Source organism: Cloeon dipterum, chromosome 2 (assembly GCF_949628265.1).
Source record: "Cloeon dipterum chromosome 2, ieCloDipt1.1, whole genome shotgun sequence".
Taxonomy (NCBI): Eukaryota; Metazoa; Arthropoda; class Insecta; order Ephemeroptera; family Baetidae; genus Cloeon; species Cloeon dipterum.
In genome coordinates this window covers 920049-935918 of record NC_088787.1, presented here as the reverse complement: position 1 = coordinate 935918, position 15870 = coordinate 920049, and the positions used below count along the sequence as shown (strand labels likewise).

General features: G+C 39.4%; 4 protein-coding genes across 4 annotated transcripts; 1 reads left to right on the top strand and 3 right to left on the bottom strand.

Annotated features, from left to right (window-relative positions):
• Nucleotides 1-2928: 2928 nt before the first annotated feature.
• Nucleotides 2929-4910, bottom strand: LOC135936151 (protein yellow-like). Its single transcript, XM_065478862.1, has 5 exons — nt 4879-4910; nt 4262-4606; nt 3627-4202; nt 3379-3526; nt 2929-3165 (listed from the first exon to the last, which is right to left on the bottom strand). Exons 2-5 carry the CDS (start codon nt 4586-4588, stop codon nt 3128-3130), a joined length of 1089 nt encoding a protein of 362 aa, XP_065334934.1. The 5' UTR covers nt 4589-4606; nt 4879-4910; the 3' UTR covers nt 2929-3127.
• A 939-nt stretch (nt 4911-5849) lies between these two features.
• On the bottom strand, nt 5850-7875 carry LOC135936510 (protein yellow-like). Its single transcript, XM_065479339.1, has 5 exons — nt 7841-7875; nt 7369-7713; nt 6654-7244; nt 6277-6432; nt 5850-6044 (listed from the first exon to the last, which is right to left on the bottom strand). Exons 2-5 carry the CDS (start codon nt 7693-7695, stop codon nt 6021-6023), a joined length of 1098 nt encoding a protein of 365 aa, XP_065335411.1. The 5' UTR covers nt 7696-7713; nt 7841-7875; the 3' UTR covers nt 5850-6020.
• A 1125-nt stretch (nt 7876-9000) lies between these two features.
• On the top strand, nt 9001-10847 carry LOC135935851 (uncharacterized). The gene is made up of 5 exons (XM_065478418.1): nt 9001-9321; nt 9405-9511; nt 9845-10160; nt 10246-10378; nt 10626-10847. The coding sequence occupies exons 1-5, from the start codon at nt 9001-9003 to the stop codon at nt 10661-10663; spliced, it is 915 nt and encodes a 304-aa protein (XP_065334490.1). The 3' UTR covers nt 10664-10847.
• Nucleotides 10848-12415: 1568 nt separating this feature from the next.
• LOC135936447 (protein yellow-like) lies at nt 12416-14586 on the bottom strand. The gene is made up of 5 exons (XM_065479256.1): nt 14563-14586; nt 13821-14165; nt 13148-13729; nt 12833-12978; nt 12416-12628 (listed from the first exon to the last, which is right to left on the bottom strand). The coding sequence occupies exons 2-5, from the start codon at nt 14145-14147 to the stop codon at nt 12601-12603; spliced, it is 1083 nt and encodes a 360-aa protein (XP_065335328.1). The 5' UTR covers nt 14148-14165; nt 14563-14586; the 3' UTR covers nt 12416-12600.
• Between the last annotated feature and the right edge of the window lie 1284 nt (nt 14587-15870).

Here is a 15870-nt window from a genome sequence, read left to right as displayed (position 1 = left end):
CTCACTTGAGCTAGTATCTTCGCGTCAATTTGGAGATCTATCTTCGTAGCGTCCATCTTTTCCTGTTTCCTTGTTTCAAAATTAATGTTGAGAGTTGAGACGCGTTCGATCAAGTGATAAGCTGTCGCTCTCACTACTTCTATAGCAATGACTTATTATAAATTCTCAAAGGTTACCGATATAACAAACACAACATACAATAAAAGCATATTTTTAACATTGCATAAAACATATTTCTCATAATTCGAAACTCTATTTTTCTGATTTCAGAAAACAGAGGAACTCCATAACAATAAAAATGCAATCGAAATAAAAATAAACAGCCCCCACTGTTTTTTAAAATCTACAGCGCTAGTGTATTAAATCGAAAACATTTTAGTCACAACTATTTCGTTCCTTCACTGAAGCGTTTCTATTTTGCTGATCAGGCAAAATATGGAGCAACCTCGAACGAACACTGCAACTTACGTCATTCCAGTGGTTTGTAATTTGTATTCAATGAAAAACGTCAACAAGATTAATTTTTTTCTAAATTTAAACAGGAGTCCGAGGTTATTCCAAACGCTCCAGAATCGAAGCCAAACCCTGAATCTTTGGAATTTGCCACGAAAATACCACTCAAATTGGATCCACTGGTTGTTGCGGTGAGTTCTTAATATCTCAAGAAATAGCATTATCTATTGCTAAATACGAATTTTTAGGATAACTCGCAGCATGCCGCATTGGAAAGCGATTCGGTGATGAAAAAAATCTGTGTTTTCCTCTTCGTGTTGATAAGTACTTTTCAAACTATATCTTAAATCTTCTCGAATATAATTTAATTGTTTTTTAGTTTGCTCGTTTTACAACGCTTTAGGATTTCTGGACATCTACATGTTTATCAGCTGGTCCAACCTATACATTTGTGCTGCATGTCTTGGCGTAATAATTTCCGAGTTGTTTGTGTGGCCGTTTGCAATTAGCAACTTGTCCGGCGAAGAATATTCTTTATTTTTTAATTTTATTCTGTACAGTAAGTGTTTTTCCAATATAGTTAGTCTACTAACGATTATTTGTTGATAGGTGGATTGGTGGGACTGCTCTTCCCCCTCATACGATGGATCCGCAAAATTAAAAGTGCGGAAAATGCTATCCAAGAACAGGACAATTTGCTAGTCATTTGGTGTATCAGTTGCATGAATAAATTCTAGATCAGAATTTTCAATAATAGTTTTTAAAATTGTTAGAAATAAAGTAGATAGTTATATACACAAAATGTTTTGAAGATTCTTTCTTGTCCGGATAAAGTTAATAAATTATTTAATGGAATCTGCACAATTCAAAATTACTCACTATGCATTTTCCCGTTTTCATGTTTCAAAATTAATGTTGAGACGCGTGCAATCAAGTGATTCACAACATAACACTGCTAAACATGTTTCTCATAATTAAAAAACAAAAAAATGGTATGCGTGAAATCTTATTTTTCTGATTTCAGGAAACAGAGGAACGTTAAAAATTCAAACGAAATAAAAATAAATAGCAGTCACTATTTTTAAAATCTATAATAGCTCTATAGTGTATTGAATTGATAACATTTTGGTCTCAACTATTTCTTTCCTTCACTGAATCGTTTCGATTTTTTGAACAGGCAAAGTATGGAGCAACCTCGAACGAACTCTGCAACGTGCGTCATTCCAATGGTTTGTATTCAGAACTAATATCCAAAAGATTTATTTTTTATTTTAAACAGGGATCGGAGGTTCTAAACACTCCAAACTCTGAATCTACGGAATTTGCTACGAAAATACAGCTTAAATTCGATCCCCTCGTTGTTGAGGTGAGTTCTTAATACCTCAATAAATTGCGGTGTTTTCTAATAAAAGATTATTTTTTATCCCGCAGCATGCCGCAATCGAATGCGATTCGGTGTCTAAAAAAATCTGTGCTCTCGTCGCGTTCATAAGTGAATTTGAAAATATGTTATACCTAAATTGATTTTACTTTTAATTTTCGGTGATTTAGCCTGCTCGATTTTCAACTTTTTTGGGCTTCTGGTCATCTACGTGTTCATCAGAGAGTTCCCCCTGTACCTTTGGGTTGCAGCTATTGGAGGCGCATTAATTTCTAATTATGCTGTGTGGCCGATTGCAGTGTACTTCTACTTTCCCGATTTTTTTTTAATTTATTTGCTTTTCTTCTTGAGTAAGTGTTTTTCCAATAATTAAATATAGTAACGATAACACCCATGCTATTTGTTTTTAGTTGGAGGTTTGGTAGTGCTTTACTCATTCTTAAATGCTGCCCGACAACAGATCAATCCAAATGATGCAAATAACGGAAATAATAATAATGTGTAGCAGTTGCTTTAATAAAATCTAGATCACAATTTTGAAATAATTTTTCATTTTCTAGTAAAATATGTAGCATTATGCACAAAAATGTTTCGAAGTTTCTTTATCTTATCCGCGGAAAACCAATAATATATTATGTTCGTGCCTTTTTAATATTAAACAAATTAATAAAGAAGACTTACCTAAAATAAAGAGTCCTCGAAGGATTGTTCCCCGACATTCAAAAGCCTGCACCATGCCTTTCTGTCCCAATATATTTCAGGTTCATCCAATGCAAAAGTAAATGAAGGAACCCGTCCTGAGACCTAATTGTGTCTTTTGGATTTTTAAAACAAATTCTTGACACTCGTAAGGGAATAAAATCTTCTTCAATCGATGCCTAGCCGAGATGGAGTAGATTGTTAAATCCGGGAAAACCTCGAGTCAATTTCCTCCAAAACAAATCGTGGTATTTCCAAAACTAGTCTCTGATTTTGAAAAACTGGACACGGGCGGACACGGCCCTCCAAGGCGCATTGACTGGCGTGCGAATCAACAAACTTAAATTTATAAAAACTTGAAGTTCAGGTTTTTGGTGAAAAGAAAAACTCGCAAATAAATTCCAAGAAAAACATTTAATATCCCAACTAACAACTAAAATCACTACTCAAGTCTACAATCGTTTTCGAGGTCGCAGAGCTTTGCATGGAGTCGGGCGGGCATAGGTGCACTCCCAGGGTAGGTCGCAGGTGTCGTGGACGCAGCCAGGGTTGGCTGCAGTTTTCGCCCTTCCTTGCAAAGACACTCTCTTGACCTTAGGCAGCATCATTCTTGTGACACGAACCGGAGCATTCTAAAAAAAACGTGGAACGTTTGAAAAGATTGTTGAAAAACAGTTTGTCAATAATTTAAATTTAATATAAGAACGAATAAAGTTAATTTTCCTGGCGAAATCATAATGGCTTGTGATTGTTGTATTATTTTTAGAACAAAATGTGACGTGACGCAGGCAAAAAGACGTATATTGCATATAATTATAGAAGCAAATTACCAAATTATAACTCACCTGGCGTGCCCCCAAATGATCTTGCACCGACCGCAGCATTCAAAAGCCTGTATCTTGGCCTTCCTAGATGATCAAATACAAACATCCAAAAGGTTCCATTTTGGTCCAAGGAGAAGGTAAACGACCTAAGCAAGCCCGATTTTTCTACCTATAACAAAACAAATGTACCGATTGAATTAACAAAAAGAAGAATTGAAAGCGAAATGTTAGGCCTCAAATGTGTTATTATTTAAAAATCGGTTTCATACCTCATAAATACGTTGTTCCTCTGAAGGCTGGGTAGAGTTCAAAGAGGAAATGTAATGCTGCCAGGTTAAGCCGGCGTACAAGGTCCCTTGGTTGTCCACCTGCATGCGATATGGCGATGCAGACCATGTTCCGAAAAGTTCCGGATCTACATAATCAGTTCCGTTGCGGAGCGGGGTGACGGAAAGTGAATACAGTTCTGTGGAGTCGTATTTGCCAAGGTAGAGCTGTCTCGGTTCCTGCTGCTTAGGGGACAACGTAATGGAGAAAACCTTTATTTCAGTGTCCACAAGCCAGGATTCATTTCTCTCCAAACTAAACACGGCAATGCGTCGTTCACCCGACTGCGAGATGTAGGCGAACGTTCCGTTGGGCGTTTCGTCCAGCACCAAATCGTGCATCCAGCCGTCAAAAGAAAAAGAATGAATGAGAACGATTTCATTGTTGTTGTTCAAGTCGAAAATCCAAAGTTTGCCATCGCAATTTTCGCTACCAATGTTGAGCACCCAGAGCCTTCCAACCGAGTCCACTTGGAGCCCCTGCGCCCAGTCGATGATGCTGCAGTTTGCAGCCGATTCCTGAAAAAAAAACGTGGAATCGAGTTGTTGCATTTTCCGAAAAGTAAGTTGCAACTTACATTAAGATACATGTCCCACGACGGGAATGGATTGAGTTTCGGGGACGCGGAGGACGCGCCGCTCTTGGGCAAAGTCACCAGAGTCGCCGGAATGCCATCGTCGTTTTTGTACAGACTGAGGAAGATTCTTTCTCCGTAGACAGCCAAGTAACTAGGACTGATGTGCCGTGGATTGAAAGTCACATTTTCCAAGGCTTGTGCCTTCCTTTCCTCCGACGGCCACTCGTAGTCGAATCCATCCGGCCACTCGAAGACCTGAGTGAAGTTGACGGCGCTGGCCAGGGACGAAAGGCCCAGCAAGAAAATGGCTACGAAAAACGGGGTCATGCTTCCAGCCTCGTCCAACTGTACACAAATAAGGAACGAAACCATTAAAAAACACGGAGGAAATTTAAAAATGAAAAATATGAAGTAAACGTGATGAATGAATCAACGTAGATTGTAATTTTTAAAATTAAAAACATATCCTGCTCAATATGCGAAATGAACCTGAGTAATCGCACCTTTGGATGAATATTTTGAAAATAATTCCCCACGCAGAACGTGTTATAGTTTTGTGATAGCACATTTAACACTTACTGACGCGATAATTAGAATAAGAAAAAGGAATTTCTTACCAGAAGAGAGATGGTCTCCGCTGCTGTTTTAGACTGATCGAATTATTCAAGAGCGCCTTTTTATATCAGAGAAGATCCGCAGAGCAAAGGGCAAACGATTTCGTCTCAAGGGCGACGAGTCAAAATGCGAGAAGATAATGGAATGATTCGTTGTTGCTAAGGCCGCATGGCCAAATTAAATAAATTCAATGCTGACGGATTCGTGGAAAACATAATAATAAAAATATATAAGCAGATTAAGAATAAGACTGTACAGATTTATTTATTATATTTTTGCTGCATTGTTTTATAATTAAAATAATTAAGTTACGTGCTGCAAGATTTTTAAGCATAACAAGAGGTCGAAATGGCTGTCACTTACTTGATCTTGCCCTCTTTCGCTTAACTGCGATAAACAATGTACCAAAAAAAATATAAAATGCGTCGCGAGTGCTTTAGATTTATTCAAAAAGGTCTTAATTGATTTTAAGCAACGCGAAAAACAATTCCCTTTTCATCAAATATTTCGTCGACAGCGAATAATCATTTAATGAATTATGGTGGACACTAGTGAACAAAACCCCTGATCCCTGAATGCCGTGTAGTTGCCAGTTGCATTTTTTATTTTAACATTTTTGTTGCCGAGTAGTATTTTTATACAATTATGGCCTTCTGGCCGAACGGGAATTTTCTTTTTGGTAAGAGAGGAGGAACATCAATAACAATCCACGGAGGGTACGTTTTCGGTTCGTGAAAAGCAGCTAAACACGCGCGGTTTCACTTACTCTCGCCCGGCCATGAATGGTTTTTTAAGCCAATCTGTGCACTTCTATGGTTTACTGGGGTGAAATAAATGTGAATGCCTATATTTTACGGATTAGGGGTTTCTTATATTTTCCTGGAAAAAACTTTAAGGCAGGTTGAGTGTATTTATTAATAAACAAAGCTGCTAAATGACTTCAAGGTTGTTGCTGAAAAGTAAAACTCGCAAATAATTTCCCAGAAAACTTTTAATATCCAACTAAAATCTCTACCCAAGTCTACAATCGTTTTTGAGGTTTTTTGCACGGAAGAAGGCGGGTGGCCAGGTGCCCTCCCAGGGTTGGTCGCAGGTGCCGTGGACGCAGTCAGGGTGGGTCTCCCTTCCATCCGCTTTCCCGACCTTAGGCAGTATCACTCTCGTGATTCTAAAGGTATAGAAATTTGATTAAAATTAATGAAGGGTGAGTTTAAATATAGAATTTCTGAGATTTGCTATCTTATGACCTATTACCGATAACATTTCAAGGTGAATAAAATATTACTTCAACTAATAAAAGCAGCAATTCGAAAACAATTGTTGATAAATTTGACGTTAAATTATGTTTAAAGATATATGGGAGCAAAACATTTTCAAATTTTAGTCAAGATGTAATTTACCTGCGGTGAGACCTCGTAGATGTACGATTTTGCACCAACTGGAGCCTTCAAAAGCCTGAATTTTGGAATTCTCACGTTATTAAACGCTGCCATCCAAAAAGTTCCATTTTGGTCCAAGGCAAAAGTAAGCGGCCAGGAAGATCTCAGTCCAGCCACCTAAAACAAATCAATGAACAAACTTAATTGATAAAAATCAATGAAGTTAAGCAGAATTATGAAAAAGAGTGATTTAAATTAGTTTTCGATGTTGAATAAGAATTCAGGAGACCGGGCTGAGTGCACTTTTACTTGTTCAACGCGAAAATATAATTAAACATAGCTACAATAAATCTTATTGAACGAAATTAGTTTTTCCCATAAATTCTTTGTTTTCATACCTGATGAAAAGGTTGCTCCATAAATGGCTGGGAAGTGTTCCAAGTGGAAGTGAAATTCTCATACATAAAGCCGGAGTACAAGGTGCCGTGGTTGTCCATCAGCATCCTATACGAATTATATGCAGTCCAGTTTGCGATTAGTTCCGGTTCTGCAGTTGTAGTTCCGTTGTGGAGTTCGGCGACGGGGATCGAATACAGTTCTTTGAAGCCCGATCTGCCAAGGTAGAGCTGTCTCGGTTCCTGATCCTTTTTAGGGGACAGGGCAATGGAATTCACCTTGACTTCTATCATGTCCACTATCCAAGACTGGTTTCTTTCCAAACTAAACACGACAATGTGTTTTCTCAACCACAATGCGATGTAGGCAAAGGTTTCGTTATTGGCCGTTTCGTCGATAACCAAGTCGTGCAAAAAATGGTCGTGAAAAGAAAATGGATGAATGAGTTCTGTTTCATTATTGTTTAAGTTGTAAATCCATAGTTTGGGACTGCAATTGGAATTGGAGCTTTCCTGGTCGAGCACCCACAGCCTGCCGACGGAGTCCACTTCCAGCCCTTGTGCCCCCTGAATCTTGTTGCAGTTTCCTGAACCCTGCAAAATGATAAATCGAGTTGTTAGCTGAAAAATTCATGAATATTGCGCAAATGGCTGCAGATTCATAGAAACGTTCCCCATTAATGTGGACAGCAGAATATCATTTACTTTTGCTACTTACATTAAGATGCATGTCCCAAGAAGGGAATGGAGTGAGCTTCGGGGGCTCAGAGGACTCGCTGCTCGTTTGCAAAGACACCAAAGTCGCCGGAACGCCATCTTCTTTATACAGAGTAAGGAAAAGCCTTGTTCCGTAGACAGCCATGTAACGAGGATGAATTTTCGCTGGGTTGAAAGTTCCATCTTCCAAGGCTTGAGCCCTTCTCGCTTCCGAAGGCCACTCGTAGTCCAATACATAGGGCCACTCAAAGACCTGAGTGAAGTTGGCGGCGGCGGCCATCAGGGATGGAAGGCCGAGCATGAAAATGGCGCCGAAGAACGGAGTCATGCTTCCAGCCTTTTTCAACTGTTGACAAAAGGAACAAATACATATTATTTGTTTAGCTTAAAGGAGAAAAACATAGCAAATACGATGGATGACAATCTGTGGTGCAATAGAATTTTTATAAACAGTTCAAAAAGGAATTTCTTACCACAAAGTGATGGTCTGCTGCTGTTTAGACTTCTGAATTCAAGAGCGCCTATTTATATCAAACAACGTAGAGGGAAGGGCAAAAGTGATTTCGTCAGGCGGGCGAAGTGTCAAACTGATTGAGAGAAAATATGCGGTTGCTGTTGCCAAGCAGCTATATGCTTCCTACCATGTGCAAGGCGTATGTGATTGCAAGATTTTAATGTGTGATTTTTTGTGATGTGTTACGAATACTAGTCTGGGCTCACTTCGGCTTTGTCCGCAAGGGCAGGGTCTTAGTAACGTGTTTTCCTGAAGTGTCGCCCCTTCTCACATGATTTCTATTTGTATTTGACTTGTGATAACATGAATGTATTATGACAAAGTGTGAGAATAAATAATAATAATAATAATGTGCATGGCCTAGTTCGGCATTTTGACTTAATCTTTTTTATTCAATTATTTTATTTATTTATTTTATTCAATGCTGACTGGAGCAACGAAAATGATTTTTATTTATATATTATCAACTGCGTTCAATTTTAATTAATGTTTTCAAGAAAATCGCTGCAAAATTAAAAAAAAAATATGTAACTTGCTGCTGGTACGTGTTTTTCAGCATTCAATATTGTTTATCACTGTTACAGATGGGGAGAGAGTTCAAGACCGAAATGTGGCACATTAGCCTCTTTGACCTCTTTGTGACGCAAATCTCTCTTGCGGCACGTAACAGAAATTTTAGTAAAATTTAGCAGAATGTTTTTGAAAATAATCAATAAAATTTTACAGTCGATGACGACGAATTGAAGCCACTGTTATATTTTAAAAATCATTCCATCTGCCCCCCCCCCCCCCCCGTCAGCATAGAATTTTTAGAATTTGGTAGTTTATTATCGCTGCTTTTAGCAACAGCAATCATTATATCTTTACGCAGTTTGAACTCGTCGTTTGCCCTTTGCTCTGCGGATCTTCTCTGATATAAAAAGGCGCTCTCAAACAGTAATGATAAGTCTAAAACAGCAGCATTTTGCAAAAGATGTTTTCTATTTTAAAATTCCAATCTGTGTTGTGCCGAGTGTGCGAATGTCATTCGTCGAGTTTACTTCATGTATTTCCTTATCGTGGCTGCGTATTTTTTTATGGTTTCATTCCTTCTGCGAACAGTTGAAAAAGGCTGGAAGCATGACTGCATTCTTCGTCGCCAATTTGTTGCTCGGCCTTTCATCCCTGGCAACCTCCGCAAACCTCACTCAGGTCTTCGAGTGGCCGGATGGATTCGATTACGACTGGCCCTCGGAGAAAATCAAGACACAGGCCTTGGGTGGTGAAACGTTCAAACCAGAGAACATCAAACCTCGTTTCATGGCTGTCTACGGCGAAAGGATCTTCCTCAGCCTTTATAGATATGGCGTTCCGGCAACTCTGGTGTCTTTCCCGACGAGCACCGCGTCCTCTGCACCGCCGAAGCTCACTCCGTTCCCTTCGTGGGACATGTATCTTAATGTAAGTCGCAAAATTAAATGTTATTCAGTTTATATATATCAGTAAAAGGTTGTTCTAAAAATTATTGATTCATCTTTTTGCAGGAATCGGGAAACTGCGACAAGATCGACCGGGCAGCAGGGATGCAAGTGGACTCGGTTGGACGGCTGTGGGTGCTCAACGTGGGGAACTCCAATTGCAATGGCAAACTGTGGATTTTCAACTTAAAAACCAATTAAATCGAACTCATCCATCCGTTTTCTTTATACGGCACGTTGCACGACTTGGTGATCGACGAAACACCCAATGAAACCTTTGCTTACATCACGCGGTGGACTGAAGAAAACATTATTGTTATATCCCAAATATCTACTCAGGCATTTCATGAATGTGAGCACGCAGAGAGTGCGAAGTATGAAATAAATTATAGTCTATCTCTAGCAGTCAAACTGAGCAGTTCTTTCCTTTCTCCTTCCCGGCCACCCCGCAACAACATACATTTCAAGTGGCGACGAGGATGGGATACAACAATTATCGTGTTTAGTTTGGAGAAAAATGAATCTCGGATCGTTGACACGGAAGAAAAAGACGTTTGTTCCATCGCCTTGTCCCCTAAATGTGAACTGAGACAGCTCTACTTCAGCACATTCCACTCCAATGAATTGTATTCAATTCCCGTCGCCACACTCCGCAACGGAACTGGAACTTCAAATCCGGAACTAATCGGAAACTGGACCGAAATTAGTGCGTATAGGATGCTGATGGACATGCACAGGACCATGTATGCCACCTTTATGTGGATGGATTACATTTCCTCGTGGAACACTTGTCAGCCATTTCAGCAGCAGCGTTTTTATCAGGTAGGAAACCAATTACGTTTGAGACCTGAATGTTTTTGGAAATTCCTTATTTTAAATTAACTCGGTGCTCATTGCTTTGATTTAGGTCCCCGGATTGGACTTTGTTTGGCCATTTACTCTTTCCTTGGACCAAAATGGAACTTTTTGGGTGATGGTGCCTTTTGATGAAAGGAAGCCAAAGCTTTTGAAGGCTGCAAAATCATTTGAGGGCTCGCCAGGTAAGTTTTTTTTAATTGATTCAGCTATAAAAAGGTTTTCAGAATAGGGGATCCTTTGAAAATTCAATTATATAAAAAATTTTTACGCGTAGCCATCTTGACGTTGCCAATAATACTATCTTTTTGTCATTTTCAATATTTTTCATGCTCCCATAAGGAAGTTGAAAGTTAACGGAAATCAATCAACAAAGATTTTGATCGATGCTTACAATAAGATCTACAAAAATGTCACGTTATTTTTTTTTAGAATGCAGCACTTTGAGTACCAAGAATGATGCTGCCTAAGGTCTGAAGAGTGCCTTTGCAAGGACGGTTGGAAGAACCCAGCCTGGCTGCAGTCACGGCACCTATAGCTGCGACCAACCCTGGGAGATAGAGTACCTGCCTGCCCGACTTCCGTGCAAAGCTCTGTGACATCAAAAAAGTAGAGTCGAGTAGCGATTTTAGTTTGATATTAAATGTTTTTGGGAATTTATTTACGAGTTTTATTTTGAACCAAACAACCTGAACATAAGGGGTTCATATTTTGTATTTTGAACTATATCGATCTCCAATTTGGCACAACGCGCGCCAGCAGACCCAGCACGACATGGAGCAACTCTTATTTTAATATTGCGAACATAGTCTCTCTTTATCAATGCTTAAAATGCCCCTCGCTTGGCATAATCACGTGATTGTGGTGGAAAAGGAAACCACACATCACAACACTATATTATCAGAAACCGCGAGAAGAGGCAATCATATCTGACGAGAGCAACAGCCGTTTCATCGCTGCATATAAAGCGAAGCGGTAAGCTGAAAATTTGTTTTCCTGCTCGAGCTACTCGTCACGACACAGAACAAGGAAAAGCCAAATGAAAAATTCCCTAGTTCAAAGTAGAATGCCGTTTAAATTCTTCTCGCTTTATCTCCGTAACTGTCCTTGTGGATTTTTCAGCTCTTTGATTGAAACCTTACGATTTTTTTTATGAAATTCAGAATTATTCGAGTTGCCGGGTGTAGAAAAGCCGGGTGTGTTTCCAATCCAACACCATTCTCTGAACTCTAAGGAAAAAGTCGTCATTAAAGATGGATAATTTGACCAAATACTAAATTTACACGGATATTAGCAAGATTTAGACGGTTTCGTGAGACACTCAGGCCAAAGATACAGCCAATATACACGATTTTAGTTTTTTTTTAAATATATGGTTTTAAAGTGATGCGTGTTCATTTATTGTCGCTCCTTTCAGAACATACTCAGAATAACGGTAGATTTTATTTTTTCGTGCCTTTTGTGAACAGTTTGAAGGAGTTGGAAGAATGTGTCTCCGTTCTCGGGCGCCATTTTCTTGCTCGGCTTTTCATCGCTGCCACGGCTGCCAACTTCACTCAGGTCTTCGAGTGGCCCGATGAATTCGACTACGAGTGGCCTTCCGCGGAGAGTAGGACACAGGCCTTTGAAGATGGAACTTTCAGATCTAAAATGACATTGAGCCTCTCTTTATGACTGTTTACAAATCCAGGATCTTCCTCAGCCTTTATAGATACTCTGGTGACTCTGGTGACTTTGCCGACGAGCAGCGCGTCCTCTTCGTCCCCGAAGCTCACTCCTTTCCCTTCGTGGGACATGCATGTAAGTAAATAAAATGCAGTTAAATCCAAAATCTTCAGTTTGATTCTGTGTATTAAAAAATGCTAATGAATTACTTTTTTTTTTCAGGGAAAGGGACAGTGCAACAAAATTGAAGAGGCGACAGCAGGGCTGCAAGTGGACTCGGTTGGCAGGCTGTGGGTGCTGGACAGTCAGTCCTCACAATCCATGACAAAATAAGCGATTACGTGATTATTCGAAAACTATGCACCTAATCTTTGACTAGACAAGACACTGACCAATTTCTTTGGTGTCTAACCTATAGGGATTTGATTTAACAGGTGACTTGAGATCAGGCTAAAGAGTGTGTGACCACAACTCTCCACTATATTGACATTTCGCAAAACAATTGCGAAAAGCTGATGATGTTTAGGTTGTTGGTAAAAAGAAATCTCGGAAATATATACCCTTCAAAACATTTAATAACCAAAACTATAAAATCTCTACGCGAGTCTACAATCGTTTTTGAGGTCGCAGAGCTTTGCGTGGAAGTCGGACAGGCAGATGCACTCCCACAGGGTTGGCCGCAGGTGCCGTGGGTGGGACGCAGTTCTCGCCCTTCCATCCAACCTTTTGACCTTAGGCAGTATCACCCTTGTGACACGTACCGGAGCAATCTAGAAGCATAGAAAATTAATTGAAATATATTAACGTGAAATGTTTTAATATAATTGACCAATTTCCGTGAACATTTCAGAGTGAGCAAGCTAGCAGATTAACTAATCAATTTAAATTTTTTCATTTAACTGTGTAAATTATATTTAATGATACGAGAGCAAGAAATCACAAATTTTCCAATATTACATCCAGAGGAAATTTACCTGGGGAAGATATAAGATTTTGCATCGACTGCAGCGTTATATTTCCAGGATCTTGGAATTCTTGAGTCATCAAACACTGTCATCCAAAAAGTTCCATTTTGGTCCAAGGAAAAAATAAACGGCCAAGCTGATTTCAGTGCAGCCAACTGAAACAATTAAGCAGTGAACGAATTTAACAGTTAAAAACTTTTGAAATTGAACATGGAGCTATTAAAAATCATCCAATTGCACGCCAATTAGAATTATTATTCGGTATTGAATTAAAATTTGGGAACCTGGGATGCGTACACTTTTACTTTGAATTTGGTTTAATACCTGATAAAAACGTTGCTCTTGAAAAGAATGGGAAGTGTTCCAAGCGGACATGAAATTCTCAAACATGAAGGCGGCGTGCAAGGTTCCGTGGTTGTCCATCACCATTCTATACGCACTTTGTCCACTCCAGTTTCCGATGAGCTTTGGTTTGGCAGTTCGAGTCCCGTTGCGGAGAACGGTGACGGAAATTGAATGCAGTTGATTGGAGTGCAATTCGCCAATGTAGAGCTGCCTCGGTTCCTGGTCCTTAGGGGAAAGGGCGATGGACGAAACATCGATTCCTGACGTGTCCACAAACCAAGACTGCTTTCTTTCCAAACTAAAGACAACAAAGTGGCTAACCATCCAGCGCGCGATGTATGCGAAGGTTCCGTTGGCCGTTTCGTCGATCACCAAGTCGTGAATATAGAAGTGAAAAGGAAATCGATGAATGAGTTCTGTTGTATTGTTGTTTAAGTCAAAAATCCATAGTTTGGCACTGCAATTGCAAGTCTCGTTCCCCTCATCGAGCAGCCACAGCCTGCCAACCGAGTCCACTTGCAGCCCTACTGCCGTTTGGATCTTGTCGCAGTTTTCCGATCCCTGCAAAAAAAATGACAAATCGAATTTTGTTGGCATTTCTGAAATGCGATTCAAGCTAAAGAACCATGTAGCGTTTATTTTTGCAACTTACATTAAGATGCATGTCCCACGAAGGAAATGGAGTGAGCTTCGGGGGTGCGGAGGACGCACTGCTCGTCGGCAAGGTCACCAGAGTCACCGGAACGTCACCAAATTCTTTAGACAGGCTGATGAAGATCCTTGTTCCGTAGACAGCCATGTGACGAGGATTAAATTCCTCTGGTTTGAAAGTTCCGTCTCTCAAGGCCTGTGCCCTGCTTTCCTCCGACGGCCACTCGTAGTCCCATGCTTCGGGCCACTCGAAGACCTGAGTGAAGTTTACGCCAGTGGCCAGGGATGAAACGCCGAGCAAGAAAATGGCGACGAAGAATGGCGTCATCCTTCTAACGTTTTTAAACTTTTGACGAAAAGAACGATAAGATTAATAAAATAAAAAGGAATATGCTATGAAAGGCACGATGCAGACTCGAATGAAATAATTAAAATCGTCCAGCGAACGATAAATAACTTAATTTGAGTGGTTAATAGGCCAAGTATATTTTAAATTATATTATTTTAACAATTCAAAACAGGGATTTTTCATCTTTGTTTGGTTTCAATCTTATACTTGATAAAGATCGTGAGTGCAGGCAAGAGTATTCAGGGAAATGTGATTTTGTTGTCTCTCCGTGAGTGATTTATTATTTTATAATAATTTCCCAACACATTTAACAACAAATTTGAACATATTCGAAACAATTTCCTTGCAATTTTCACGGAGCTAATTAGACTGACGAGAAAAAGGAATTTCTTACCAGAAGAGAGATGGTCTCCGCTGCTGTTTTAGACTGATCGAATTATTCAAGAGCGCCTTTTTATATCAGAGGAGATCCGCAGAGGAAAGGGCAAACGATTTCGTCTCAAGGGTGTCGAGTCAAACTGCTGTTGCCAAGCAGTCCCAATTGTAACAATTCAATGCTGACGGGGCGAGGAAAATATGATTTCTTAAATATTTTATGCGGCTAAAGATCATCAACTGTAAAATCCTATTGTTTATTTTTATGAAATTGCTGCATAATTTTATTTATTATAATGATTTTGTTACGTAACGCAAGAAAAATTCGAAAAATTAAGCATCGCACACAAGAGGTCAAAAAGGCTGCTTTGGCACTTTGATCTTAACCTCTCGTCTCCATCTCTAAATGTGATAAATATTTCAATATAGAAATACATATGAACGGAAAAATGCGGCGCGAGTGCAGTGAATTAATTCAAAAAGGTATCATTTGATTTTAACTTATTTAACAACACGAAAAACAATCCCATTTCATCAAGTATTTCATCGACTGCGAATAATCAATAAATTTTGATGGACATGCGTGATTAAAAGCCCCGAATGACACTCATAATCTCTTTGCGTTGGGACCGGACGGGAAAATGGCAAAGGTCATTTATTTATCACGCGAGCGTCGTCCTTCTGAGAGAGTGCCAAATATTGATAAGGATCCGCTCCACGTTCAGTTTTATGCATTTTCTATGCATTTACTAAAATTTAAAAAAGCAGAGCAATAATTTTTGCGGTAAGCAATTTTGTTTTCTTATTCAATTCTCGTCAGTTGGTTAGACTCACATTTCTGGCATATTTTAAGAACATTAGTTTCAAATAACAGAAAAATATTGTTCAATCTGATGCCACAATTTTTTTTTGTAATTCTTCCGCTTGGTCAATTTCATCCGCTTCTCAGAAATTTTGGTCTTGACCTCTGTCCATCTCGAACAGTGATTTACAATATTGATTGCTGAAAAACACGTCACCATTAAAATAGAATTAATTAATTCTCCAGACTCACTTTATTTTTAGTGGTAATCGCAACAACACAAAGAATTTTGTTGCATGTGCGGCCGCAAAACATCTCAAATTAATATCAATTCAAGCGCTTGCCACTGGTGAACGACCACGTGTTACCCTGAAAATGTCGTCAGCAGGGTACTCCGAATCAAATCCGACGAGGGGTCGGGTTTGACGTTTGCAATTATTAGCGGCTGAATTTTAAAAGAAAGAAAAGTATTTTTGCGATTGTGCACTTTGCTTGCGTCGCAAAAAAACCGTAAAAGAATTAAAT

Coding starts and splice junctions, on each gene's coding strand:
- LOC135936151 (XM_065478862.1), bottom strand. CDS start 4,588: ATGACCCCGTTTTTCGTAGCCATTTTCTTGCTGGGCCTTTCGTCCCTG. Junction 4,203..4,261: donor CGTGGGACATGTATCTTAAT/GTAAGTTGCAAC, acceptor TTTTTTTTTCAG/GAATCGGCTGCAAACTGCAG. Junction 3,527..3,626: donor AGGAACAACGTATTTATGAG/GTATGAAACCGA, acceptor GTTTTGTTATAG/GTAGAAAAATCGGGCTTGCT.
- LOC135936510 (XM_065479339.1), bottom strand. CDS start 7,695: ATGACTCCGTTCTTCGGCGCCATTTTCATGCTCGGCCTTCCATCCCTG. Junction 7,245..7,368: donor CTTGGGACATGCATCTTAAT/GTAAGTAGCAAA, acceptor ATCATTTTGCAG/GGTTCAGGAAACTGCAACAA. Junction 6,433..6,653: donor TGGAGCAACCTTTTCATCAG/GTATGAAAACAA, acceptor GATTTGTTTTAG/GTGGCTGGACTGAGATCTTC.
- LOC135935851 (XM_065478418.1), top strand. CDS start 9,001: ATGACTGCATTCTTCGTCGCCAATTTGTTGCTCGGCCTTTCATCCCTG. Junction 9,322..9,404: donor CGTGGGACATGTATCTTAAT/GTAAGTCGCAAA, acceptor ATCTTTTTGCAG/GAATCGGGAAACTGCGACAA. Junction 10,379..10,625: donor ATCATTTGAGGGCTCGCCAG/GTAAGTTTTTTT, acceptor ATTTTTTTTTAG/AATGCAGCACTTTGAGTACC.
- LOC135936447 (XM_065479256.1), bottom strand. CDS start 14,147: ATGACGCCATTCTTCGTCGCCATTTTCTTGCTCGGCGTTTCATCCCTG. Junction 13,730..13,820: donor CGTGGGACATGCATCTTAAT/GTAAGTTGCAAA, acceptor TTTTTTTTGCAG/GGATCGGAAAACTGCGACAA. Junction 12,629..12,832: donor AAATCTTATATCTTCCCCAG/GTAAATTTCCTC, acceptor CTATGCTTCTAG/ATTGCTCCGGTACGTGTCAC.